General features: G+C 44.1%; 1 protein-coding gene across 1 annotated transcript in view; it reads left to right on the forward strand.

Moving 5' to 3' along the window:
• Positions 1–21,373, forward strand: part of LOC141147976 (uncharacterized) — a 488,999-nt gene that overhangs the window by 432,832 nt on the left and 34,794 nt on the right. Inside the window, exon 16 of the mRNA XM_073635132.1 lies at positions 14,338–14,682. Within this exon, the coding sequence (XP_073491233.1) occupies positions 14,338–14,682 (345 nt within the window). The remainder of the gene's footprint in view (positions 1–14,337; positions 14,683–21,373) is intronic.

The raw sequence follows: 21,373 nt of genomic DNA on the forward strand, positions 1-21,373 counted from the left end.
TCAAGAAACGTGAAGGTTCTGGACAGGAGGCACGGGAGGAGCTATGAGGACGGCAGGAGCTAGAATTGCCAGGCAAGTCTTCAAGGACAGGAACAACTGGTCGCAGCCAGGAGGGCTGGTGAGTGACAAGAACAGTCAGGAGGACTGGGGAGGCACGCCTGAGAGGACTGGGAGCATGCAGTCTGGGATGGGTGCAGAGCCAGTGGAGTGAACTGTGTTGTCAGGGGCAGTGGACAAAGGCAGCTGCGGCCAGGAGGGCTGGCAGGGCCTGAAGGTGGGTTATTTTCTTGCTACACCATAAGGGCCCAAGGTCCCTGCCTGCAAAGTGCGGTTGGTAAGGTCTGGCTGAGTCAGAGTCAGGCCTAACCATTTTGTGCTAGCTGATCTTGAGAGTCAAGAGTTGTGCAGGAGGAAGGAAGAGGAATAGTCTGCAAGCAAATAAAGTGCTGGAGGAGACTGAAGTCGTAATATGTACAGGGAGTGTACATAGTTTGTCCCAATTGATTGTTCTAAAATTCACTGGGCATTCCATATATTCCTTTACCCAACCAAGTCATATACCCTCAATAAAAAACAAAAACAAAGCTATTGGACTGTTCATTGTCTTGAAGTGGCTTGGAAATGAATGCCGGGGGCTGGGCAGGGTGACAGGTGGGCCACAACACTTAGCAGCCCCTACGCGGGTACCGCCACACACACTATTCCTCCCACTGACACTAACAATGGGGCATCATTCCTAGCATTAACACCAATGATGGGGCACTATTCCTCCCTCAGACACCAGCAATGGGTCACCATTCCTTCCACTGACACCAACAATGGGGCATCATTCCTAGCATTAACACCAATGATGGGGCACTATTCCTCCCACTGACACCAATGGTGGGGCACTATTCCTCCGACTGACACTAATGATGGGGTATTATTCCTCCCACTGACACCAACGGTGGGGCAGTTCCCCCCAATTACACCAATGATGGGACACTCTTACACCTGAGGACACCAATGATGGGGCAGTTTTCCCCCAAATGACACCAATGATAGGGCACTATTACTCCCACTGATACCAACTATGGGGCACTATTTCTCCCCCTAATACCAATGATGAGGCATTTGTTTACTTCCACTGGGTAGAGTCCACCCCCTCTAAACTCTGAAGGACAGTAAACTGGCACTTAGTTTGGAAAGTTTGGCAACCCCTGGTCTAGGGGATTGGAGGACGGACATATACAGTGGAGAAAATAATTATTTGATTCCTTGCAGATTTTGTAATTTTGCCCACTTACACAGAAATGAAGGGTCTATCATTTTTATCATAGGTGTATTTTAAATGATAGAGAGAATATCAACTAAAAATCCAGACAAAACACGATACAAATGTTATAAATTAAGTTGCAGGTCAGTGAGTAAAATAAGTATTTGATCCCCAAGCAAAACATGACTTAGTACTTGGTAGAGAAATCCTTGTTGACAAGCACAGAGGTAATACGTTTCTTGTAGTTGGGTACCAGGTTTTCACATATCTCAGGAGGGATTTTGGTCCATTCTTTTTTACAGATCTTCTCTAAATCCATAAGGTTTCTTGGCTGTCGCTTGGCAACTCGAAGTTTCAGCTCCCTCCATAAATTTTCTATAGGATCAATGTCTGGAGACTGGCTAGGCCACTCCCTGACCTTAATGTGTTTCTTCTTGAGCCACTCCTTTGTTGCCTTGGCGGTATGTTTTGGTTAATTGTCATGCTGGAAGACCCATCCATGAGCCATCTTTACTGTTCTGGGTGAGGAAAGAAGGTTCTCATCCAAAATTTTACAATACATGGCCCCATCCTTGGCCCCTCAATGCGGCAAAGTGGGTCTGTACCTTTAGCAGAGAAACAGCCCCAAAGCATAATGTTTCCACCTCCGGGCTTGACTGTAGGGATAGTGTTCTTAGGGTCATAGTCAGCATTTTTCTTCCTCCAAACACGGCGAGTCCCCCTCCTCAAAGAGGCACATGTACAGTCATACCAATGAACATCTAAATGATTCAGGCTGGGTCCACACTATAGAACACAGCAGCTCACAGCAGGAGTCCGGTGCGTCTCCTTTTAGGGGCCGATTTCAGCCCAACTTTTTGGCTGAATTCGGACCTGAAACGGATCCGCTGCGGAGATGTGTGAACTGGCTCCATAGAGAGCCGGTCACAATCTCCTGCTATGTGAATTGGATGTGGATAAAATCAGCATCCAATTCACATAAGTATGAACCCAGCCTCAGAGAAGGATTGTGAGAATTTGCTGTGGCCAGATGAGACCAAAATGAAGCTCTTTGGCATTAACTTGACTCGTCATGTTTGGAGGAAGACCAACATTAAAGCGGTACCCTGGCTTAGAGATGAGCAGTTGTGTAACATACAGAGTTCCTCTGGGAAGTATTCTGTCCCATGTCACTACACACCTTTCCCTGGTGAATTCTGCATTAGGAGGGACACCTCTGAGCATGGGCGTCCGCAGGAGGGGGCAAGGGGGATCAAGTGCCCCCCCTGGAATCAGCAAGGTGTCCACACACTAGGGAGGAAAGTGCAGAAAAGAAAGTAAAACATGATAAGGGAACGTTCACTTCACCAGAGCTCAGCCTTATTTATTGTCGGGCTGACACCTGGATCTCCTTCCCCACTAGGGATGGGCCAAAACCCCCCGCAGCAGAACATGCGAACAGGCAAAAAATTTGTTTGAACACGTGAACACAGTTAAAGTCTATGAGACACGAACGTGAAAAATCAAAAGTGCTAATTTTACGGGTTAATATGCAAGTTATTGTCATAAAAGGTGTTTGGGGACCTGGTCCTGCCCCAGGGGACATGTAGCATTGCAAAAATAAGTTTTAAAAATTGCATTTTATTCAGGAGCAGTGATTTTAATAATGCTTAAAGGGAAACAAAAAAAGTGAAATATTCCTTTAAATTTCGTACCTGGGGGGTGTCTATAGTATGCCTGTAAAATGGCGCATGTTTCCCGTGTTTACAACAGTCCGAGAGCAAAATGAAATTTCTAAAGAAAAAAAAAGTCATTTAAAAGTACTAGCGGTAGCACCGGCTGCTATAACGAATTTTCGGGTCTCTGCAATACACATAAAAGTCATTGAAAAAAATGGCCTGGGATTCCCCCACAGTGCATTGTGGTATGAATATTAAGGGGAACCCCGAACTAAAATTAAAAAAAAAATTCCATACCAGGCCGTTCAGGTCTGGTAAGGATATTAAAGGGAACCCCGCGCCAAAATTTAAAAAAAAAATGGCGTGGGGGTCCTCCTCAAAATCTATACCAGACCCTTCAGGTCTGGTATGGATTTTAAGGGGAACCCCGTGCCAAAATGGAAAAAAAATGGCGTGGGGGTCCCCCTAAAAATTAATACCAGATCCTTATCCGAGCATGCAATCTGGTAGGCCACAGGAAAAGAGGCCGGGATCTGGGGGTCCCCTTGTTAATGAGGGCTTCCAGATTCCGATAAGCCCCCCGCCCTCATACCCCCACAACCACTGGGCAAGGGTTGTGGGGATGAGGCTCTTGTCCCCATCAACGTGGGGACATCCTCCCCATGTTGAGGGCATGTGGCCTGGTATGGTTCAGGAGGGGGGGCGCTCTCTCTTCTCCCCCTCTTTTCCTGTGGCCTGCCAGGTTGCGTGCTCGGATAAGGGTCTGATATGGATTTTTAGGGGGACTGCCACGCCATTTTTTAAAAAATTTTGGCACGAGGTTCCCCTTAATATCCATACCAGACTTGAAGGGCCTGGTATGGAATTTTGGGGGACCCCCACGCATTTTTGTTTTTTTTAATTTTGGTTCCCCTTAATATTCAGACCCAAAGGGTCTGCTAACGCACTGTGGGGGAATCCCAGGCCATTTTTTTCAATGACTTTTATGTGTATTGCAGAGACCCGACAATTCATTATAGCTGCCGGCGCTACCGCTAGTACATTTAAATAACTTTTTTTTCCTTTAGAAATGTCATTTTGCTGTCAGACTGTTCTAAACACAGGAAACATGCGCCCCTTTACAGGCATACTATAGACACCCCCCAGGTATGAAATTTAAAGGAATATTTCACTTTTATTGTTTCACTTTAAGCATTATTAAAATCACTGCTCCCGAAAAAACTGCCATTTTTAAAACTTTTTTTTGCATTGATCCATGTCCCCTGGGGCAGGACCCAGGTCCCCAAACACTTTTTATGACAATAGCTTCCATATTAACCTTTTGATTTCTCCCATAGACTTTTAAAGGGTGTTCTGCAGCTTTCGAATTTGCCGCGAACACCCTAAATTGTTCGCTATTCGAACAGCCAATGTTCGAATCGAACTCATGTTCGACCTGAACAGACAGCCCATACCTATTCCCTGCCTATCACAGGCTGCCTGATTGCTCTTATCTTCTGTTATCAGCGAACTACTTGTGGAATGTGTCTCCAATTGCCTGTCTGCTGACCAGTCAGCATAGACTGTGCATCCCTTTATACTGTCATCCTGGTTGGATATCAGGCTGAACCTTCTGTTATCATGTGAAATGATTTAACACTTTACTTCCCTACATGCTTCTACTTTGAAAAGAACCATGCTTGGATTTCAGAGCTGTTTAAGAGGTGGTGAGGAGGCAATATGTTGCCTTCTCACCACTTGATTTAACCCAATAATTGCCATACGGTGGCCACTCTGAATTGCATTATACTTTTTCACAGCACCACCCACTAAAAGCAATATGCTGTTTAGCCACTTCAGCCCTGGAAGATTTTACCCGCTTCCTGACCAGAGCACTTTTTGCGATTCGGCACTGCGTTGCTTTAACTGACAATTGTGCGGTCGTGCGATGTTGCACCCAAACAAAATTGACGAGTTTTCTTTTGGTGGTATTTGATCACCACTGCAGTTTTTATTTTTTGCGCTATAAACAAAAAAAGAGTGTAAATTTTGAAAAAAACACAATATTTTGTACTTTTTGCTATAACAAATATCCCCTTTTTTTTTTAAAAAAAAAAGCTAATTTTTTCTCAGTTTAGGTCGATATGTATTCTTCTATATATTTTTTGGTAAAATTGAGCGTATATTGATTGGTTTGTGCAAAAGTTAGAGCGTCTAAAAAAGGAGGATAGATTTATAGCATTTTTATTATTTTTTTTTATTTACAAGTAATGGTGGCGATCTGCGATTTTTACCATGACTGCGACATTATGGAGGACACATCGGACAATTTTGACACATTTTTGGGACCATTGGCATTAATACAGTGATCAGTGCAATAAAAATGCCTTGATTACTGTAAAAATGTCACTGGCAGTGAAGCGGTTAACCACTAGGGGGCGCTCAAGGTGTTAATTGTGTTCCCTGACTGTGTGTTCTACCTGAAGGGGGGAGGGGACTGTCTAGGGGAGATGACAGATTGTTGTCCATACTTTGTATGAACAGACGATCAGTTACTTCTCCTCTCAGAGAACCGGAAACTATGTGTTTACAAACACAGATCCCAGTTCTCCATGTGTCAGCTCGTGCTCGCCCCTAGTGGCCGCCTTAGGAGCCGACGTAACATGAGGGGGATTCGCCTGCCCGTGTCATTCTGCTGCAGTATAACTGCGGCGGCTGATCGGCAAGCAGTTAACCAGTTCTATCAGTGCTGCCAATCAGTGGCACCTATTAGTGCCCCCTATCAGTGACCATTAGTGAAGGAGAAAAACTACTTATTTGCAAAATTTAATAATAGAAGCTAAGCAAAACTTTTTTTTTTTCTTAATTGTCCGACTTTTTTTTTAGCAAAAAATAAAACCCCAGCGGTGATTAAATACCACCAAAAGAAAGCTCTATTTGTGTGAAAAAAATTATAGCAATTTTATTTGGGTACAGTGTAGCATGACCGCGCAATTGTCATTCAAAGTGCGACAGCGCTGAAAGCTGAAAATTGGCCTGGGCAGGAAGGGGGTGAAAGCAGACATCCCAACCTCCAAAAACTAATTTCAGGGAGGTGGGCGTAGCTTAAACTGTACTACATATTGGGCGTGGCTTAAATGGGGTGTGGTTTAACAAAGTCTGAAATGACTTACAGAGGAGGGTGTGGAGGGTGGTGTCAGTAGGGCAGTGGACGGTGTCAGTAGTTCTTTTTTTTTTTTCATTATTTTTTTACAATTGTATTTTTAAAATTATTTTACAATTTAGTTTTTTATTTTTTATTTTTCACAATGATTTGGGGTGGGTTAGTGGACAGTGTCAGTAGAGCAGTGTGTCAGTAGTTTTTTGTTTTTATTATTTTCTCTATTTTTTTACAATTTTGTTGTTTATTATTTTCTATAAATCATTTTTTAAAATATTTTTTTTTCACAGTGCTTCTGGGGAAGGGGGTGGGGAGTATGTGGTGGTGATGTTGTCAGCAGGGCAGTGGATGGTGTCAGTAGTTTTTATTTTTACATATTGTTTTTTTAAATTTTAAATTTTTTTTGTTCGCAATGCTTTTTTTTTTTTGGGGGGGGGGGGGTTGGGGCAGTGGATAGTATGGGTAGGGCAGGGGGTGGTGTAGTCAGAAGTTTTTTATTTTATATATTTTTTATAATTTTACTTTTTATAATATTTGTTTACAATTTTATTTATTTTTAAATATTTTTTGCATTTTTTTAACCACTTAAGCCCCGGACCATTTGGCTCGCCAAAGACCAGAGCACTTTTTGCGATTCGGCACTGCGTCGCTTTAACTGACAATTACGTGGTCGCACGACGTGGCTTCCAAACAAAATTGACGTCCTTTTTTACCCACAAATAGAGCTTTCTTTTGATGGTATTTGATCACCTCTGCGGTTTTTATTTTTGGCGCTATAAACAAAAAAAGAGCGACAATTTTGAATTAAAAATTATTTTTTACTTTTTGCTATAATAAATATTCCCAAAGAATATATAAAAAAAAAATTTTTTTTCCTCAGTTTAGGCCAATATGTATTCTTCTACATATTTTTGGTAAAAAAAATTTGCAATAAGCATTTATTGATTGGTTTGCGCAAAAGTTATAGCGTCTACAAAATAGGGGTTAGTTTTTTACTTTTTTTTTAATAATTTTTTTTTTACTTGTAATGGTGGCGATCTGTGATTTTTATCGTGACTGCGACATTATGGCGGACACATCGGACAATTTTGACACATTTTTGGGACCATTGTCATTTTTTCAGCGATCAATGCTAAAAAATTGCACTGGTTACTGTAAAAATGACACTGACAGTGAAGGGGTTAACCATTAGCTGGCTAGGAAGGGGTTAAGTGTGTCCTAGGGAGTGATTCTAACCATTAGGGGGCGTGGCTACATGTGACACGTCCCTGATCACCGCTCCCGATCACAGGGAGCTGTGATCAGTGACAGTGTCACTAGGTAGAATGGGGAGATGCTTGTTTACATTAGCATCTCCCCGTTCTTCCTCTCCGTGAGACGACTGCGGGTATCCCCGCGGACATCGAGTCCACGGGACCCGCGATCCTACTCACGGAGCTCGCGGCAGAGTGGCAAATTCAAAGGGATGTACAGGTACGCCTATTTGCCCAGCCGTGCCATTCTGCCGACGTATAGGTATATGCGGCGGTCAGCAAGTGGTTAATCAACTCTGTTGGGGGGGGCTTTGGTGAGATATCAAGGGTCTAAACAGACCCCTGACATCTCCTCTTTGAGACAGAGAAAGAGGCTGAGGACATTGATTCCCCAGTCCCTTTCTCAGCATTGAAGATGAAAGGACAGAAGACAGCGGCTCCTCTCCATTCATAAAATGAGCAGAGTAACACACAGGTTACTCTGCTCAGTTTTCACAGGACACAGGAGAGATCTCGCTCACTGTGTCCCATTCAGAAAAGGCAGGGGCCGGTAAATGACCGGTCCCTTCCTCCGCTCGCCATCCTGACAGATCCCCACAGTTGGCGGCAGAGGAGGGAAGCCGGCTGCGGGGGATGGGGGCGGAGGAGGAGGACAGGGAGCCGGTGAAGAGGAGGGGGGGTGAAGGACACGGAGGGGGCTGGAGGAGGAGGACAGAGAGCCAGGTGAAGGACAGGAGGGGGCTGGAGGAGGAGGACAGAGAGCCAGGTGAAGGACAGAAGGGGGCTGGAGGAGGAGGACAGAGAGCCGGGTGAAGGACAGGAGGGGGCTGGAGGAGGAGGACAGAGAGCCGGGTGAAGGACAGGAGGGGGCTGGAGGAGGAGGACAGAGAGCCGGGTGAAGGACAGGAGGGGGCTGGAGGAGGAGGACATAGAGCTGGGTGAAGGACACGGAGGGGGCTGGAGGAGGAGGACAGAGAGCCGGGGGATGGACACAGAGGGGGCTGGAGGAGGAGGACAGAGAGCCGGGTGAAGGACAGGAGGGGAACCGTAGAAGACACGGAGGGGGGCTGGAGGAGGAGGAAACAGGGAACAGTCAGGGATGATTGGTGCAGCAGGTAGGACAGCTGTGATCACCGATCTCCCTGTATAGCTTTTTAGCCAACAGCCACGGGAGGGAGAGAAGGAGAAGCGGATGTCAGCTGTACAAGGAGATTGGTGTTCACAGCTGTCCTTCCTGCTGCACCGATCATCCCCGGCTGTGAACCAGGGGACCATCCAGGATCAGCCCCACAGCCGGAATATCGGGAAGCACTTGCGGGTGTCCTGGAGGCTCACCCCAAATGCGGGAGGCTCCCGTACCTCGCGGGAGACTAAAGATGTCTGTGAAAGTGCCTGGTAGGCAAGTTATTAAGCACAGCAACATAGCATAAAGATGTTATTGTGCCCATAAAGCTGCTGTTGTGCCCATATAGAATTTAAGATCTCCACTGGCTTTAGCCAATGCTGCACCATGCAGGTGTAGTTTTTTTTTGTAATTGTTTGATTGCCTAATTGTATGTTTATTTATACCTTCACTTGTTGTGGTCACAGCATATTTTGCATGGTTTTGTACGTGGCTCAAATCGCTACTGCAAAACCAGGTACATTCCCCCCCCCAAAAAAAGTGCCAAATGTGGCAGTGGAAGGGGGGAGAGTTTCACCTTCATGAAATTGTCGGAAAGGGGAGGAGCATGGGTGACCTTAAAATGAGGGCCCCGCCCCCCCCCTGAAAAAAGTTCTGCGGACGTCCATGCCTCTGAGGCTATGCCCTCTCCACCAGTCCAGCATACCTCTGCCAACCACTCCCAGTGACAGAATGGATTCTTCCCGCCGTGCATCAGGCACAGACCTCATGCATGCAATTAATTAAAGTGACTCTAAAGTTTGGTATTTCTTAAAAACAAACATGTTAATGGATTTGCACAGAACAGCCCCAATCCTCTTCTTTTTGGGTCCCCCACCAACAGTCCTGGCTCCTCCCCCCTGCTGAGTGCCCCCAATAGCAAGTCTGGTGGCCTTTCTACCAAGAATATCATGTATGGCGTAAGAACATAAACTTTCTTCTAGATCCCACAATGCCTAAAAATATACAAGAGTTTAAATGTATGTGCCATTGGCTCCCACTGCTATCAATCACAGCCAGTGTGCGGGAGAGGGAGGGTGCTGAGCCCAGTTCTGTGTGTCTTTTGGACACACAAAGCAAGGCTCGGGAGTGATCACACACAAGCTCCTAGCTATGGGGGCACTCAGAGAAGAGGAGGAGCCGGGAGCACTGACGGGAAGAGGAGGAGGATTGGGCCTGCTCTGTGCAAAAAAGCAGGTAGGTATAAGATATTTTTCATAAAAAAAAACCTTTAGTATCACTTTAATTTAAAAATGTGGTCTTTATTTCCATTGTGCAATGCTCATTGTCTATTGCGTGGGAGTGTAGGTGCTGCTGCCAGTTTATTGGGTGACAACTCTTGAGACTCAAATCTATAAATTCAGGGGTGAGGAGGGAGGCACACCTAAGTGTAGTATGATAAGACCACAGTTTATTGCACAAGGAAATGCAATTGCAGGATGGAGGAGATATCACGCATGTCTGTTGTCAAAAATATCATCCTCGAGGGGTGCCGCTGTTCCGACAGATTAGGCGACCCATCAGTATTCGTAACGGAAGTGATGTTCCATCGCCGCCATCTTGCTACACCCCGCACTCCTCCACAGTAAGGATACACTAGAAGGGGGCAAGTGGATATCTTGTTATGCCCACCGGAGTTTTGAACTCATTATTAACAGTAAACGGACTATATATGGTGAAATACAGTATTTAGAAATTCAATGGACTGTTTACATATTGAATTTTAAAATCAGCGGCAAACCTGCTGATGTCACAGGTTTGCTAATCTGACAGAACACCGCTGCTTTTATAATTCAACATGTAAACAGTCAGACGGATTTCTAAATCGTGTATTTCACTATATAAGCTCTATTTACTGTTAAAAATAACTGTGAAATGAAAAACTCTGGTGGGTACAACAATATGTCTGCTTCCCCCCTTCTCAGTGTATCCTTACTGTGGAGGAGTGCGGGGTGTAGCAAGATGGTGGCAACGGAACGTCACTTCCGTTACAAATTCTGACAGGTCACAGAATCTGACGGAACACTGCTAACTGCTATTCGGTTTCCATCCAGGGTCCAGGGGGCTGTTAGAGGCTGAGCTGGGATGCTGGATGCATCCAGGAAGTCCAGGGGATCTGCGCTATCTGACGTGGCCTGCACTAGAGGAAATGACGTCACTGGATGGGCGGGCTATGGTCATAGAGAGGACAGAAAAGTCTATGGCTATGCGCTCGAAGCACACAGCGCCTTCTACTGGCCTGCTGCAATGAGTGAGATTGAAGCTTAAAGTGGAGTTCCACTGAAATATTTTTTTTAAAAGTCAGCAGCTACAAATACTGCATCTGCTGACTTTTAAAATATGGACACTTACCTGTCCAGGGCACCCGCAATGTCCTCACCCAAAGCCGATCTATCCCTCGGCTCTCGGGTGGAGGTTCCGCCATCTTCGGTAAGGGAATCAGGAAGTGAAGCCTTGCGGCTTCACAGCCTGGTTTCCTATTGCGCATACGCGAGTCACGCTGCGCATCCTTACTGGTCCCTGCTGTGTTCTGGGACCTGTATGTCTCCCAGAAGACAGCGGGGGGGGGGAGGAGGGGCCGGACATAGCGTAGATCACCGCGGAGCCTGCAGTGATCTATGCCCGGAAGTGGGAGCAAATACCTGGATTATACAGGTATATGCTCCCCCCTCCCCTGAAAGGTGGCAAATGTGACACCGGAGGGGGGAGGAATCCGATCAGCGGAAGTTCCATTTTTGGGTGGAACTCCGCTATAAATACATGCTGTGTAAATGCCTGCGGCCGTGGAACTATAACGACCAGTGGACCCAAAACATAGGCATTGTATTAAATTACAACAAATAGATAAAACCATTAACTAAAAATGTCATATAGACATAATACAAGTCATTGATAAAGTATATTATAAAACACATTGGAAGAGAAGCCAAAAAACATGACCAGAAGGAAAACAAAAAGGGGAGGGGGGAGAGAAAACAGAAAAAGAAAAGAAAAACAGAAAAAAGAAAGAAAACAGAGAGAAGGGGAAGGGGATCATTATTGGAAGCCCCACCCCCCTTCTTTCAATTGTTCTTACAGAGTTCTGGGATACACTCTGGGGATGGCTGCTACCTGAACTATTATCAACTCATTTAGAGTTGTCATGGACAACATATGCCTATACCAAGCACTATAACACTTATTGCTTTTACACTGCAAATCTATCCATTTGTTATGTGCTGGTGTGTTTCTATTAAATCTATAAATCCAAAACATGTTCAGGATACTAAGGCCAGTCTTGGTCTTTAGCCTTTGTGTGCCATGAAGGCAAACCCATTATTGCCTATTTTCAAAAAGAGAGTCAATGACAAAGGCAGGACTATTTCCACATGGTAAGACATGTTCATCTTGGAAGTGCACCAAGTCCCCCTTCCATATTTATGAAGGACTTATGAGTATGAATTTAAAACATTCTTTGATCCAGATATAATGGTGGTGGACTAATGGTGCATGCACTTCTCTTCCAAGGTTTATGCGATAGACTGAAGTGACGTATCATAAAACGCATCGGGCAGAGCTTGCTCATGACATCATTGCGCACGTTGGTGTTTGGGCAGCAGTGCAATATGTGATTCCTTGATGCTGTGCCAAGCAAATTTGTACAGCACTGGGCCATGGAATGTTTTTTTTGTTGTTTTTTTTGAGTGGCGCATAAATAGGAGTATTTATATCCTTTGGATTCAATGTGAGAGCTATCGGGAGGGGGAGCACATTGTAAAGCCTGATTGCCTCTGTAACCACGGAAGGTCTCTTGTCTCATACTGCTTTTAACCTCTTATGATCTGGAGGTTAACTACTCTTGGTAAGGAGTGAGCACTGATGGTGGTGGAGTTCCCCTTACAAGGTGTTTTTATGGCACTTTGCGCAGTGGTTTACATACTGGACTCAAGGATATCGAAAGTGTAGCACTGCCCCCTTGGGGGTTGTTTAGAATTTCATGTTCATCTGCGCCACTTTGACCCTGTGAACTTTCCAGCTCTCCTGACACTCTGGGTTCAGACATGTTGTATGTACCTTTTAAAAAACACACCGACACAATATAGATTAATTAGCTATGTCTGATTTTACTTGTTCAAAGGGTCAAAGTGGCGCAAATGAACATGAAATCCAAGCAACCCTCAAGGGGGCAGTGCTACATTTGGGGGCTCGTCCGGGATGCAAGGCCTTGCAATGATCTTCACTGGCAAGTTGGAGCTCATAGAACAAGAATCCTGAGTGCGGCACAGTGAGGTATAATCAAAGCAAGAAGTTGTGCCTGGCTAGTTGTAATCCTTAAGGTAATTCTAGGTGTAAGGTGTCTGTATACAGTGTTCTGTGAGATAAGGTAAGGTTATGCCAGGTGTGAGTTGTCTATATACAGTGTTCTGTGAACTAGGATAAAGTAGAGATTGTATTGGCAGGTGGATGCCCTCTCACCAAACTAAAGAACAGCATAGGAACCTCCTAAAGAGTGATCCAAGTTGGTGCATCCTTCTGTGGAACAGGCGGTTCCCCTTGTATAGCAAGCGGCGCTGGACCTGCCTGGGCCGGAACAGGGTTCGCCATTTAGACCGCAGTCCTTTTGCAAAGAAGCGGAGGGGTGTTTACTTGATGGAACCGGGAAGCAAGAGACCTTGGGCCTAGTCTGCTGTCCCTTTTAAAGCCTCTCCAAGAGTTCTTTTCCTGGAGCCGATGGCATGCTGGGATGTGTAGTCCAGGGCTAGTTCTGTAGATCAAGGATGTCTGTTCAGGAGACTACAGTCCCCACACTGTTCTCTGCTGTCAGGAAGATGATGCACGTTTTTTTAAGCCCAACACTAGAGGAACACAGAGACGGTCCAAGAATGGAGAAGGTAAGTCTGTAGTGGCAGATAAATGTAGTCCGCTGTTTGCTACAAAAGTTTACTGCCCCGTACACACGAGCGGATTTTCCATTGGAAAAAACATGGATGTTCTTGGACTTCTCTGAACTTTCGACCATCAAGAATGCAGTGACGTATAACACTACGACGAGCCGAGAAAATGTAGTTCAATGCTTCTGAGCATGCGTCGAATTGTTTCCGAGCATGCGTAGGAATTTTGCGCGTCGGATTTTGTACAAACGATCGGAATTTCCGATCGGAACTTTTTCCGACCGAAAAATAGAGAACCTGCTCTCAATCTTTTGCTGGCTGGAATTCTGCCAGCAAAAGTCCGATGGAGCATACACACGGTCGGAATTTCTGACCAAAAGCTCACATCCGACTTTTGCTGGCAGAATTTCTGATCGTGTGTATTGGGCTTACCGATTGTATGAGCTTTTATGAACTGGTGCATATAATGTTCTAATTTATGACAGCTGGCACAATGACTTTTCATGCACATGAACACTTTCATCACCTTTAATCATATGTATTTTTGACATATGATTATGCATTTGAATTGTTTATTGATGAACTTATGCATGTTTATAATAGTATTTATTAGGTTCATCTTCAAATTTAGCAAATATGCAATATTAAATGGTTGTTTAAAGTGTACCTTTTTCTTGTAGACATTATGTGGTAGACTGTATATCACGCACTTAGGGTAAATGAACCTCTCCTAGCTAATTCTTCCAGCCCAGGCTTATAAAACAATAGATTAGCCCAACCCACAGTACACACCCAGAGGTTGGGTTTCCCTTAAAGAGATACTAACCCCAGCTTACATGTTGACAAACCACCCACAAAAAGTAGGCTGCATCCATTAAGCAAAATGATCAAATTTGGGATTCCTATAGAACCATATTGCTGATGAATGCTTTTATTTCATTCATCTTTTAATTCATTAAATATTGTAATTTAACATTACTGTATTCATGATTTTTTCAGCCCTTCTGCACAATGAAGCCGCCTTGGTGGTTTCCGCTCCATCATCACACAGAGCCCAGCTGGGAGAGAACTTTGTACTGCCATGCTCTTTCAAAGTGGATGACCAATCAATAAACCTTCAGTTCCTCGCCATTTTGTGGCTTTTCCAGGGCAATGAGGTTTTGAGGATTGACAACAAGGGGACAGTGTCCCAACCGAGAATGTTTATCAATCAACAGGACATCACCAAAGGAAATGCTAATATGGAAATCAGAAATGTCACCGTCTCTGACATTGGAAAATATAGATGTATGGTAATCTACAGTCCACAGAAGGAATTCAAGGATATAGACCTCAATGTTTATGGCAAGTATAATACACAAACATGTATAACTAAGTATGAAAATGTATTGAATCTACAAGTAGGTTGCTAAACTGCGCAATAGATTGCCATCATATACATAAAATATATGCTGCTTGTTAATTTGTGTGCTAGTGACATAGAGCTACATGGACTCACTTTTATATAGAGAAAAGATGTCCAATGCTACAGTACCAGAGGGTGTTCACCACACAGAACATCACTGCAGATAAAGGATAACCCTTTCATGACTAAGCCTATTTTTGAAATTTGGTGTTTACAAGTTAAAATCCGTATTTTTTGCTAGAAAATTACTTAGAGTTCCCAAACATTATATATATTTTTTTAGCAGAGAATCTAGAGAATAAAATGGCGATTGTTGCAATATTTTTTATCACACGGTATTTGTGCAGTGGTGTTTTAAACGCAAATATTTGGAAAAGGGACATTTTCATGAATTTTAAAAAATCCAAACAGTAAAGTTACCCCAATTTTTTTGTATAATGTGAAAGATGATGTTACGCCAAGTAAATAGATACCAAACATGTCACCCTTTATAATTGCACGCACTCGTGGAATGGCGACAAACTACGGTACCTATGAATTTCCATAGGCGACGCTTTAAAAATTTTTTACGGTTACCAGGTTTGAGTACAGAGGAGGTCTAGGGCTAGAATTATTACTCTTGCTCTGACGATCGCGGCGATACCTCACATGTGTGATTTGAACACCGTTTACATATGCGGGCGCAACTTTCGTATGCGTTTTCTTCGCTGCGCGAGCTCGCGGGGACAGGGGCACTTAAAAATTTATTTTTTTTTTTTAATTTATATTTTTACTTTATAAATTGTGTTTAAAAAAATTAATTTTTTTTTTACTTTTATTGCTGTCACAAGGAATGTAAACATCCCTTGTGACAGTAATAGGTGGTGACAGGTACTCTTTATGGAGAGATCGGGGGTCTAAAAGACCCCCCATCCCTCCTTTACACTTCAAAGTATTCAGATCGCCGAAAACGGCGATTCTGAATACTGTGTACTTTTTTAAATTCGGCGCCATTGGCAGCCGAGTAAACGGGAAGTGACGTCATGAGAAGAGCTGGAACGAGAAGGCTGGAACGAAGCCGCTCACAGCTTCGTTCCAGCCCGCCCCCAGCCGCCGAAGGCAGACGATTAGACACCGGGCCTCCCGATCGCACGGGAGGCCCGGTAACAGCGGCGGGAGGGGGGGATGTCCCCTCCCGCTCCTCCGGTATAACAACCGAGCGGCTTTTAGCCGCATCGGTTTTTATACACGGGTAGCCGATCGCCCGCTGTAAACAACGGTACCGGGATGATGCCTGCAGCTGCGGGCATCATCCCAGTATAACCCCGGAAAGCCGAGTACGCATATCTGCGTACGGTCGGCGGAAAGGGGTTAAATGGGTGAAAATAACCCAAAAGCATTCAAGAGAAACTGAACTGTGGAAGCTGGTCCCAATAAAGGCAAGCGGAGGGCAAAGGACTAGTCACCAGTATAGCCTGTGGTCTCTCTGTAGCTGATCTTTTCTCCAATACTGACCATGCCTTGTGTCCCTGTGTGGAGTAATGACTTGCTGACTGTGGGGTAATGATGACGAAACAGCAGGAAAGGTGGAGGAAACACGGATCCACATAATTAAAGAAGCAGAAGCAGAGAGATCCTGGCACTGTAGCTCCTCAGGTACAGCTTCCCCTCCAGGAAGGAAAACAGTGAGCAGCACAGTAGTAACAGCACAGTATCCCAGTTCAAATCTGATGAGACTAGCAGTGAAAAGCAGCAGTGTCTTACATGATTTCACCCTGCAGATATAGAACTATGAAACGTAAGGCAGAGGAGTGTCTAGCCTCAGTAAGTGCACTGCTATGTTTTAGGGAGAAATAAAACATAACTCTGGGCAAAGAAAACTTCCATTTAAAGGGTGAGTTCACCTTTCTCAAAAAACTGCCTATGGTGATAAAGTTGCAGATTTGACTAAAATTGAATAATGCCCTTGCTATAGGTGTAGGCCATTTACATACATCATGAAAGCTGACTGGAAAACCCCCAGGACTTGACCCGGCGGGGAGACAGCGTCTCCCCGCCGGGTCAAGTTCCAGGGCTCAGGTAAGTAAAACTGGGGGCCGGTCACCTTAATGCATTGGATGCATTAACCGCTTGCCGACCGGCTCACAGCGATATACGTCGGCAGAAGGGCACGTACAGGCATATTAACGTACCTGTACATTGCTCTTTAAGAAGTGGATTGCGGGCGGGTGCCTCCACCGCGAGCTCCGTGAGTGCGATCGTCTCACGAAGAGGAAGAACGGGGAAATGCTGATGTAAACAAGCATTTCCCCATTCTGCCTAGTAACAGAAAACACTGAGCACAGCTCCCTGTAATCTGGACCGATGATCAGTGTTGTGTCACACATAGCCACGACCCCTCCACAGTTAGAATCACTCCCTAGGACACACTTAACCCCTTCATTGCCCCCTAGTGGTTAACCCCTTCACTGCCAGTCACATTTACACAGTAATCAATGCATTTTTAATCGCACTGATCGCTGTAAATGTGAATGGTCCAAAAATAGCACCAAAAGTGTCCGATCTGTCCGCCATAATCTTGCAGTCACGATAAAAATCGCTGATCACTGCCATTACTAGTAAAAAAAAATATTAATAAAAATGCCAAAAAACTATCCCCTATTTTGTAGGCGCTATAACTTTTGCGCAAACCAATCAATAAACGCTTGTTGTGATTTTTTTTACCAAAAATATGTAGAAGAATACGTATCGGGCTAAACTGAGGAAAAAAACAGTTTTTTTTATATATTTTTTGGGGATATTTATTATAGCAAAAAGTAAAAAATAATACCTTTTTTTCAAAATTGTCGCTATTTTTTTGTTTATAGCGTAAAAATTAAAAACCGCGAAGGTGATCAAATACTTTATTTGTGAAAGCTCTATTTGTGGGGAAAAAAGGACGTCAATTTTGTTTGGGAGCCACGTCGCATGAACGCGCAATTGTCAGTTAATGCAACGCAGTGCCGAATCGCAAAAAGTGCTCCGGTCTTTTGACAGCCAAATCGGGGCTGAAGTAGTTAAGGTGAAAAAACACAAAGGTTTACAACCCCTTTAATGCTCAAAGTACATATTATTTAAGTCTATGATTTCCGTGGTCCTGAAGTGCAGTTAAAAACAAACATTACTGATCCCATAGATACATTTTCCTCCTAAATGCAAATAGAAAATGCATCTACCATGTGCACCTCCTTTATATTCTCCAACTGTCGCAGGGACCCTTGTCAGGTCCTTGAATTCTTTGTTAAATCCTCTTGTCTGGATAAAGTTGATCACCATTTGCTGTCACAGCAACCTGCATATTATTTGATGTTTTGTGCATTTTGTATGTTCCCCTATTTTCCCATCCTGTTTTTTTATTAGTTAGTACAGTCCTTATTTATACGCTCCCAACTTACCATGCTATTAAGTCCGTTTCATTTTCTACCTATTCAGAGTCAGGCTTAGCATGTCTCTTTTTTTTTTTTAAACTTCACTACACTTGGTGAGGTGGACACTGCCTGTGGATCATGTCAAGTTAGCAAGTTGTCATATTCACATAGACTACAGCAGGTTTTAGAAGGTATGGCTTTTGCATATAGCAACATTTTAAACAGATACTGTAACTCTCCTGGTTGTGGTCATCTGCATTCCTCCTTGTTGTAGTTCAGTTAATCCAGTTTGAGTACTGTGTCCAGTTCTGGAGACCCTACATATAAAAGATATTGATAAGATAAAGTGAATCCAAAGATGGACACCAAAAATGGTGCAAAGTCTGAGATATAACATTCTGTATCAGAAGAGACTGGTGAAACTTAAGTACAGCCATGAGGAAAGAAGGGAAAGGGGGAACATGGTCGAAACCTTAAACCCCTTTGCGCCTAAGGCTAGGTTTCCACTACTGCGACTTTTCATGCGATTTGGGACTGAAAAGTGGTATGACAAGTTGTACACCATGATTTCCAATGAGTACCGTTCATATCTGTGCGACTTCAAGTAGCAGCGACTTCAAAGTAGTCCCTGCACTAATATAAAAAATAGCAAAAAAAAATCATTTTTTTAAATGTAGCTGTATATTTCTTGCCCAGCCCAGAAACAATAATGTGCCTTTTTACTTTTCTTTTTTATCTTACCTAAAACACACTGACACCAAAGGAGTTGCTAGGTCTGCAAAAGATCTGGGGCTAGAGCCCATAGCAGCGGTCACCAACCTTTTTGCATGCCCGCGGGGGGGTGGGACCAGTGGTAAGCAATTTTTCAAGGGCGATGGCTGGTGTTGGCGCTTCAATCATCATGGCACCATGGTGTCAGGGTGATTGAAGTGCATTATTTCTATTGTTACATTCTAATACATAATGAAGTGGTTCAACTCACCATACTGCAGAATCAGTGGGAGCCCTGGGCGTGTCACTTGCCACATCTCCTGCCACTAGATGCAGCGTCTTACTTGCCACCGTCACCTGCCACTAGATGTGGATTGTCACTTGCCATGTCGCCTGCCACCAGAGGTGGATTGTCACTTGCCACGTCTCCTGCCTCCATTTGCAGATTGTCACTTGCCACATCTCTTGCCACCATTTGCAGATTGTCACTTTAGTGAGAGCAGGAGAGAGGTGATGCGGGGTTGGTAGTGAGAGATGATGTCATCTCGCTGCTTCCCGCCGCACCTCCGACATTGAAGCAAGGGGGTCTGGCTGCAAAGTGGAGCTCAACAAAAACCGTGCTGTGAGGGCAGAGGAGCGCCGATTTGTGGTGGACAGTGAGAGATTATGTCATCTATCTGCTGCTCTACGCACCTCGCTCCCAAATTGAAGAGGCCCGGCTGTGAAGAGCTTGCTTCTTTCCTCTCCTCCGCCTCTCTCATGCAGCCAGCCTGCCTGCCGCAGCAGCCGCTACCCGCTGGTTAGGCAAGGACCCTGCAGAAAGAGACTCGGGGCTATTGGCCCCAGATTCGGGGCTATAGCCCCAATAGCCAGCCCCTAGCAACGCCCCTGACTGACACTATTTAAAAAAAAATCCTGCCCCAAAAAAATACTGACCTTGACCCTTGACCCCAACCTTTACCTAAACACTACGGTCCCGTACACACGATCCGAATATCGTACGAAAACTGTCGTCCGAGGAAGAATCGTACGATTTTCAGATCGTGTGTACACTACTTTCGACAGCCAATCACGACCGTTAATCCGATATTATTCGATCGAACATGCATGAAAATTTTCCTCGTAGGATTCCAGATCGTACGATTTTCGTTTAGTCAGTATAGTTGTCGTCCGAAAATACAATACAAATACATTACAACACATCACTTCTGATTTTTTTTTTCTGTCGTACGAGAATTTTCATGACTTTATCTACCTATTCAATTTCTACTTGCGACTATTAAGCGAAAACGGTCGTACGATCTGTCGTACGATATTCGGATCGTGTATACGGGCCATAACCCTGGCACTGACCTAGATCAAACCTTGAGTTAAGTATTTTTCTGTCTTTATTTAATTTATTTTTATTTTATTTTTTTATTATTATTATTATTATTATTTTATTTTATTTTTTTTCATGCAGTTCTTTTTTTTTTCTCTTTGCAAGGAGTGAGATACGATGTATCTCTCTGCTCCATTCAGAGAGAGTAAACATGAGGGTGGGCTTCACAGTGACTAATCACTATAGCCAATCAGATGCTATAACGGCGATCAGGTGACCTGGAATCAGAGGTTCCGGTTAGTATGGGGCCCGGGGCTCTCCATGAGACCCCAGTCTCTGTGCTGGCGAGTTCCCAGCACAAAGACAGATATGCAAATATGCTTCCCCACGGAAAAGAGACCAGTCCAGTGGGGCCGCATATTTGCATAGCTCCCAACTGTCCCTGATTTCGAGGGACTGTCCCTGATTTGGAGCAATGTCCCTCTGTCCGTCTTTCCTCCTCATTTGTTCCTCATTTTGGTCTGATCTATATATAGATGTATATAAAATGCACTTTTTATCTCTCAAAAAGTGCTTTCCAGCGCGAAACCTTTCATCTGATTTCTAAATTGCTGCATTTGTAAATTCCAAAAGCCAATATAAAAGAATACTAGTGGTAAAAAAAAGACTTGTGGGTTTAATCAATCTTGTTTTTTGTACAATTCTCCTTTAAGGGGCGTGGCAATGGGGTGTGTCCTATGCCTGCATACTTTTGCTGATAGGTGTCCCTTATTCCCATCCCAAAAAGTTGAGAGGTATGTATTTGCATACGCTCTACGCCAAGGGGTTAAATACATGAAGGGTACAAATAAAGTTCAGGAGGGTCAGGATTTTCAATATTGAGCTAAGATCAGGAAACTAGCAGGAGGGAAGTTCAAGAGCAAAACTGAAACATTATTTTACCAAAAAAGTATTTTTAACTAGAGGTAACAGGTCGGTTAACATTAGTGTATTCAAACATGATTGGGATGAAATAAATGTTAAAAAAATAATAATAATTGAGAAAAAACAAAACAAAAGAAGCAAAAAAACGTTAAATCAGTTTCAATCTCTATGTCTCTATGTGGTTCTTCTTGGGAGGGCTTATTCTCCCGAGTGGGCCAATTAGCTGCAGTAAATCAGGTGCCCTGGTACTTTTAAAATACATGATTAAATGAATGGTCATTGGTTCTG

Source organism: Aquarana catesbeiana, linkage group LG06 (genome assembly GCF_042186555.1).
Source record: "Aquarana catesbeiana isolate 2022-GZ linkage group LG06, ASM4218655v1, whole genome shotgun sequence".
Taxonomy (NCBI): Eukaryota; Metazoa; Chordata; class Amphibia; order Anura; family Ranidae; genus Aquarana; species Aquarana catesbeiana.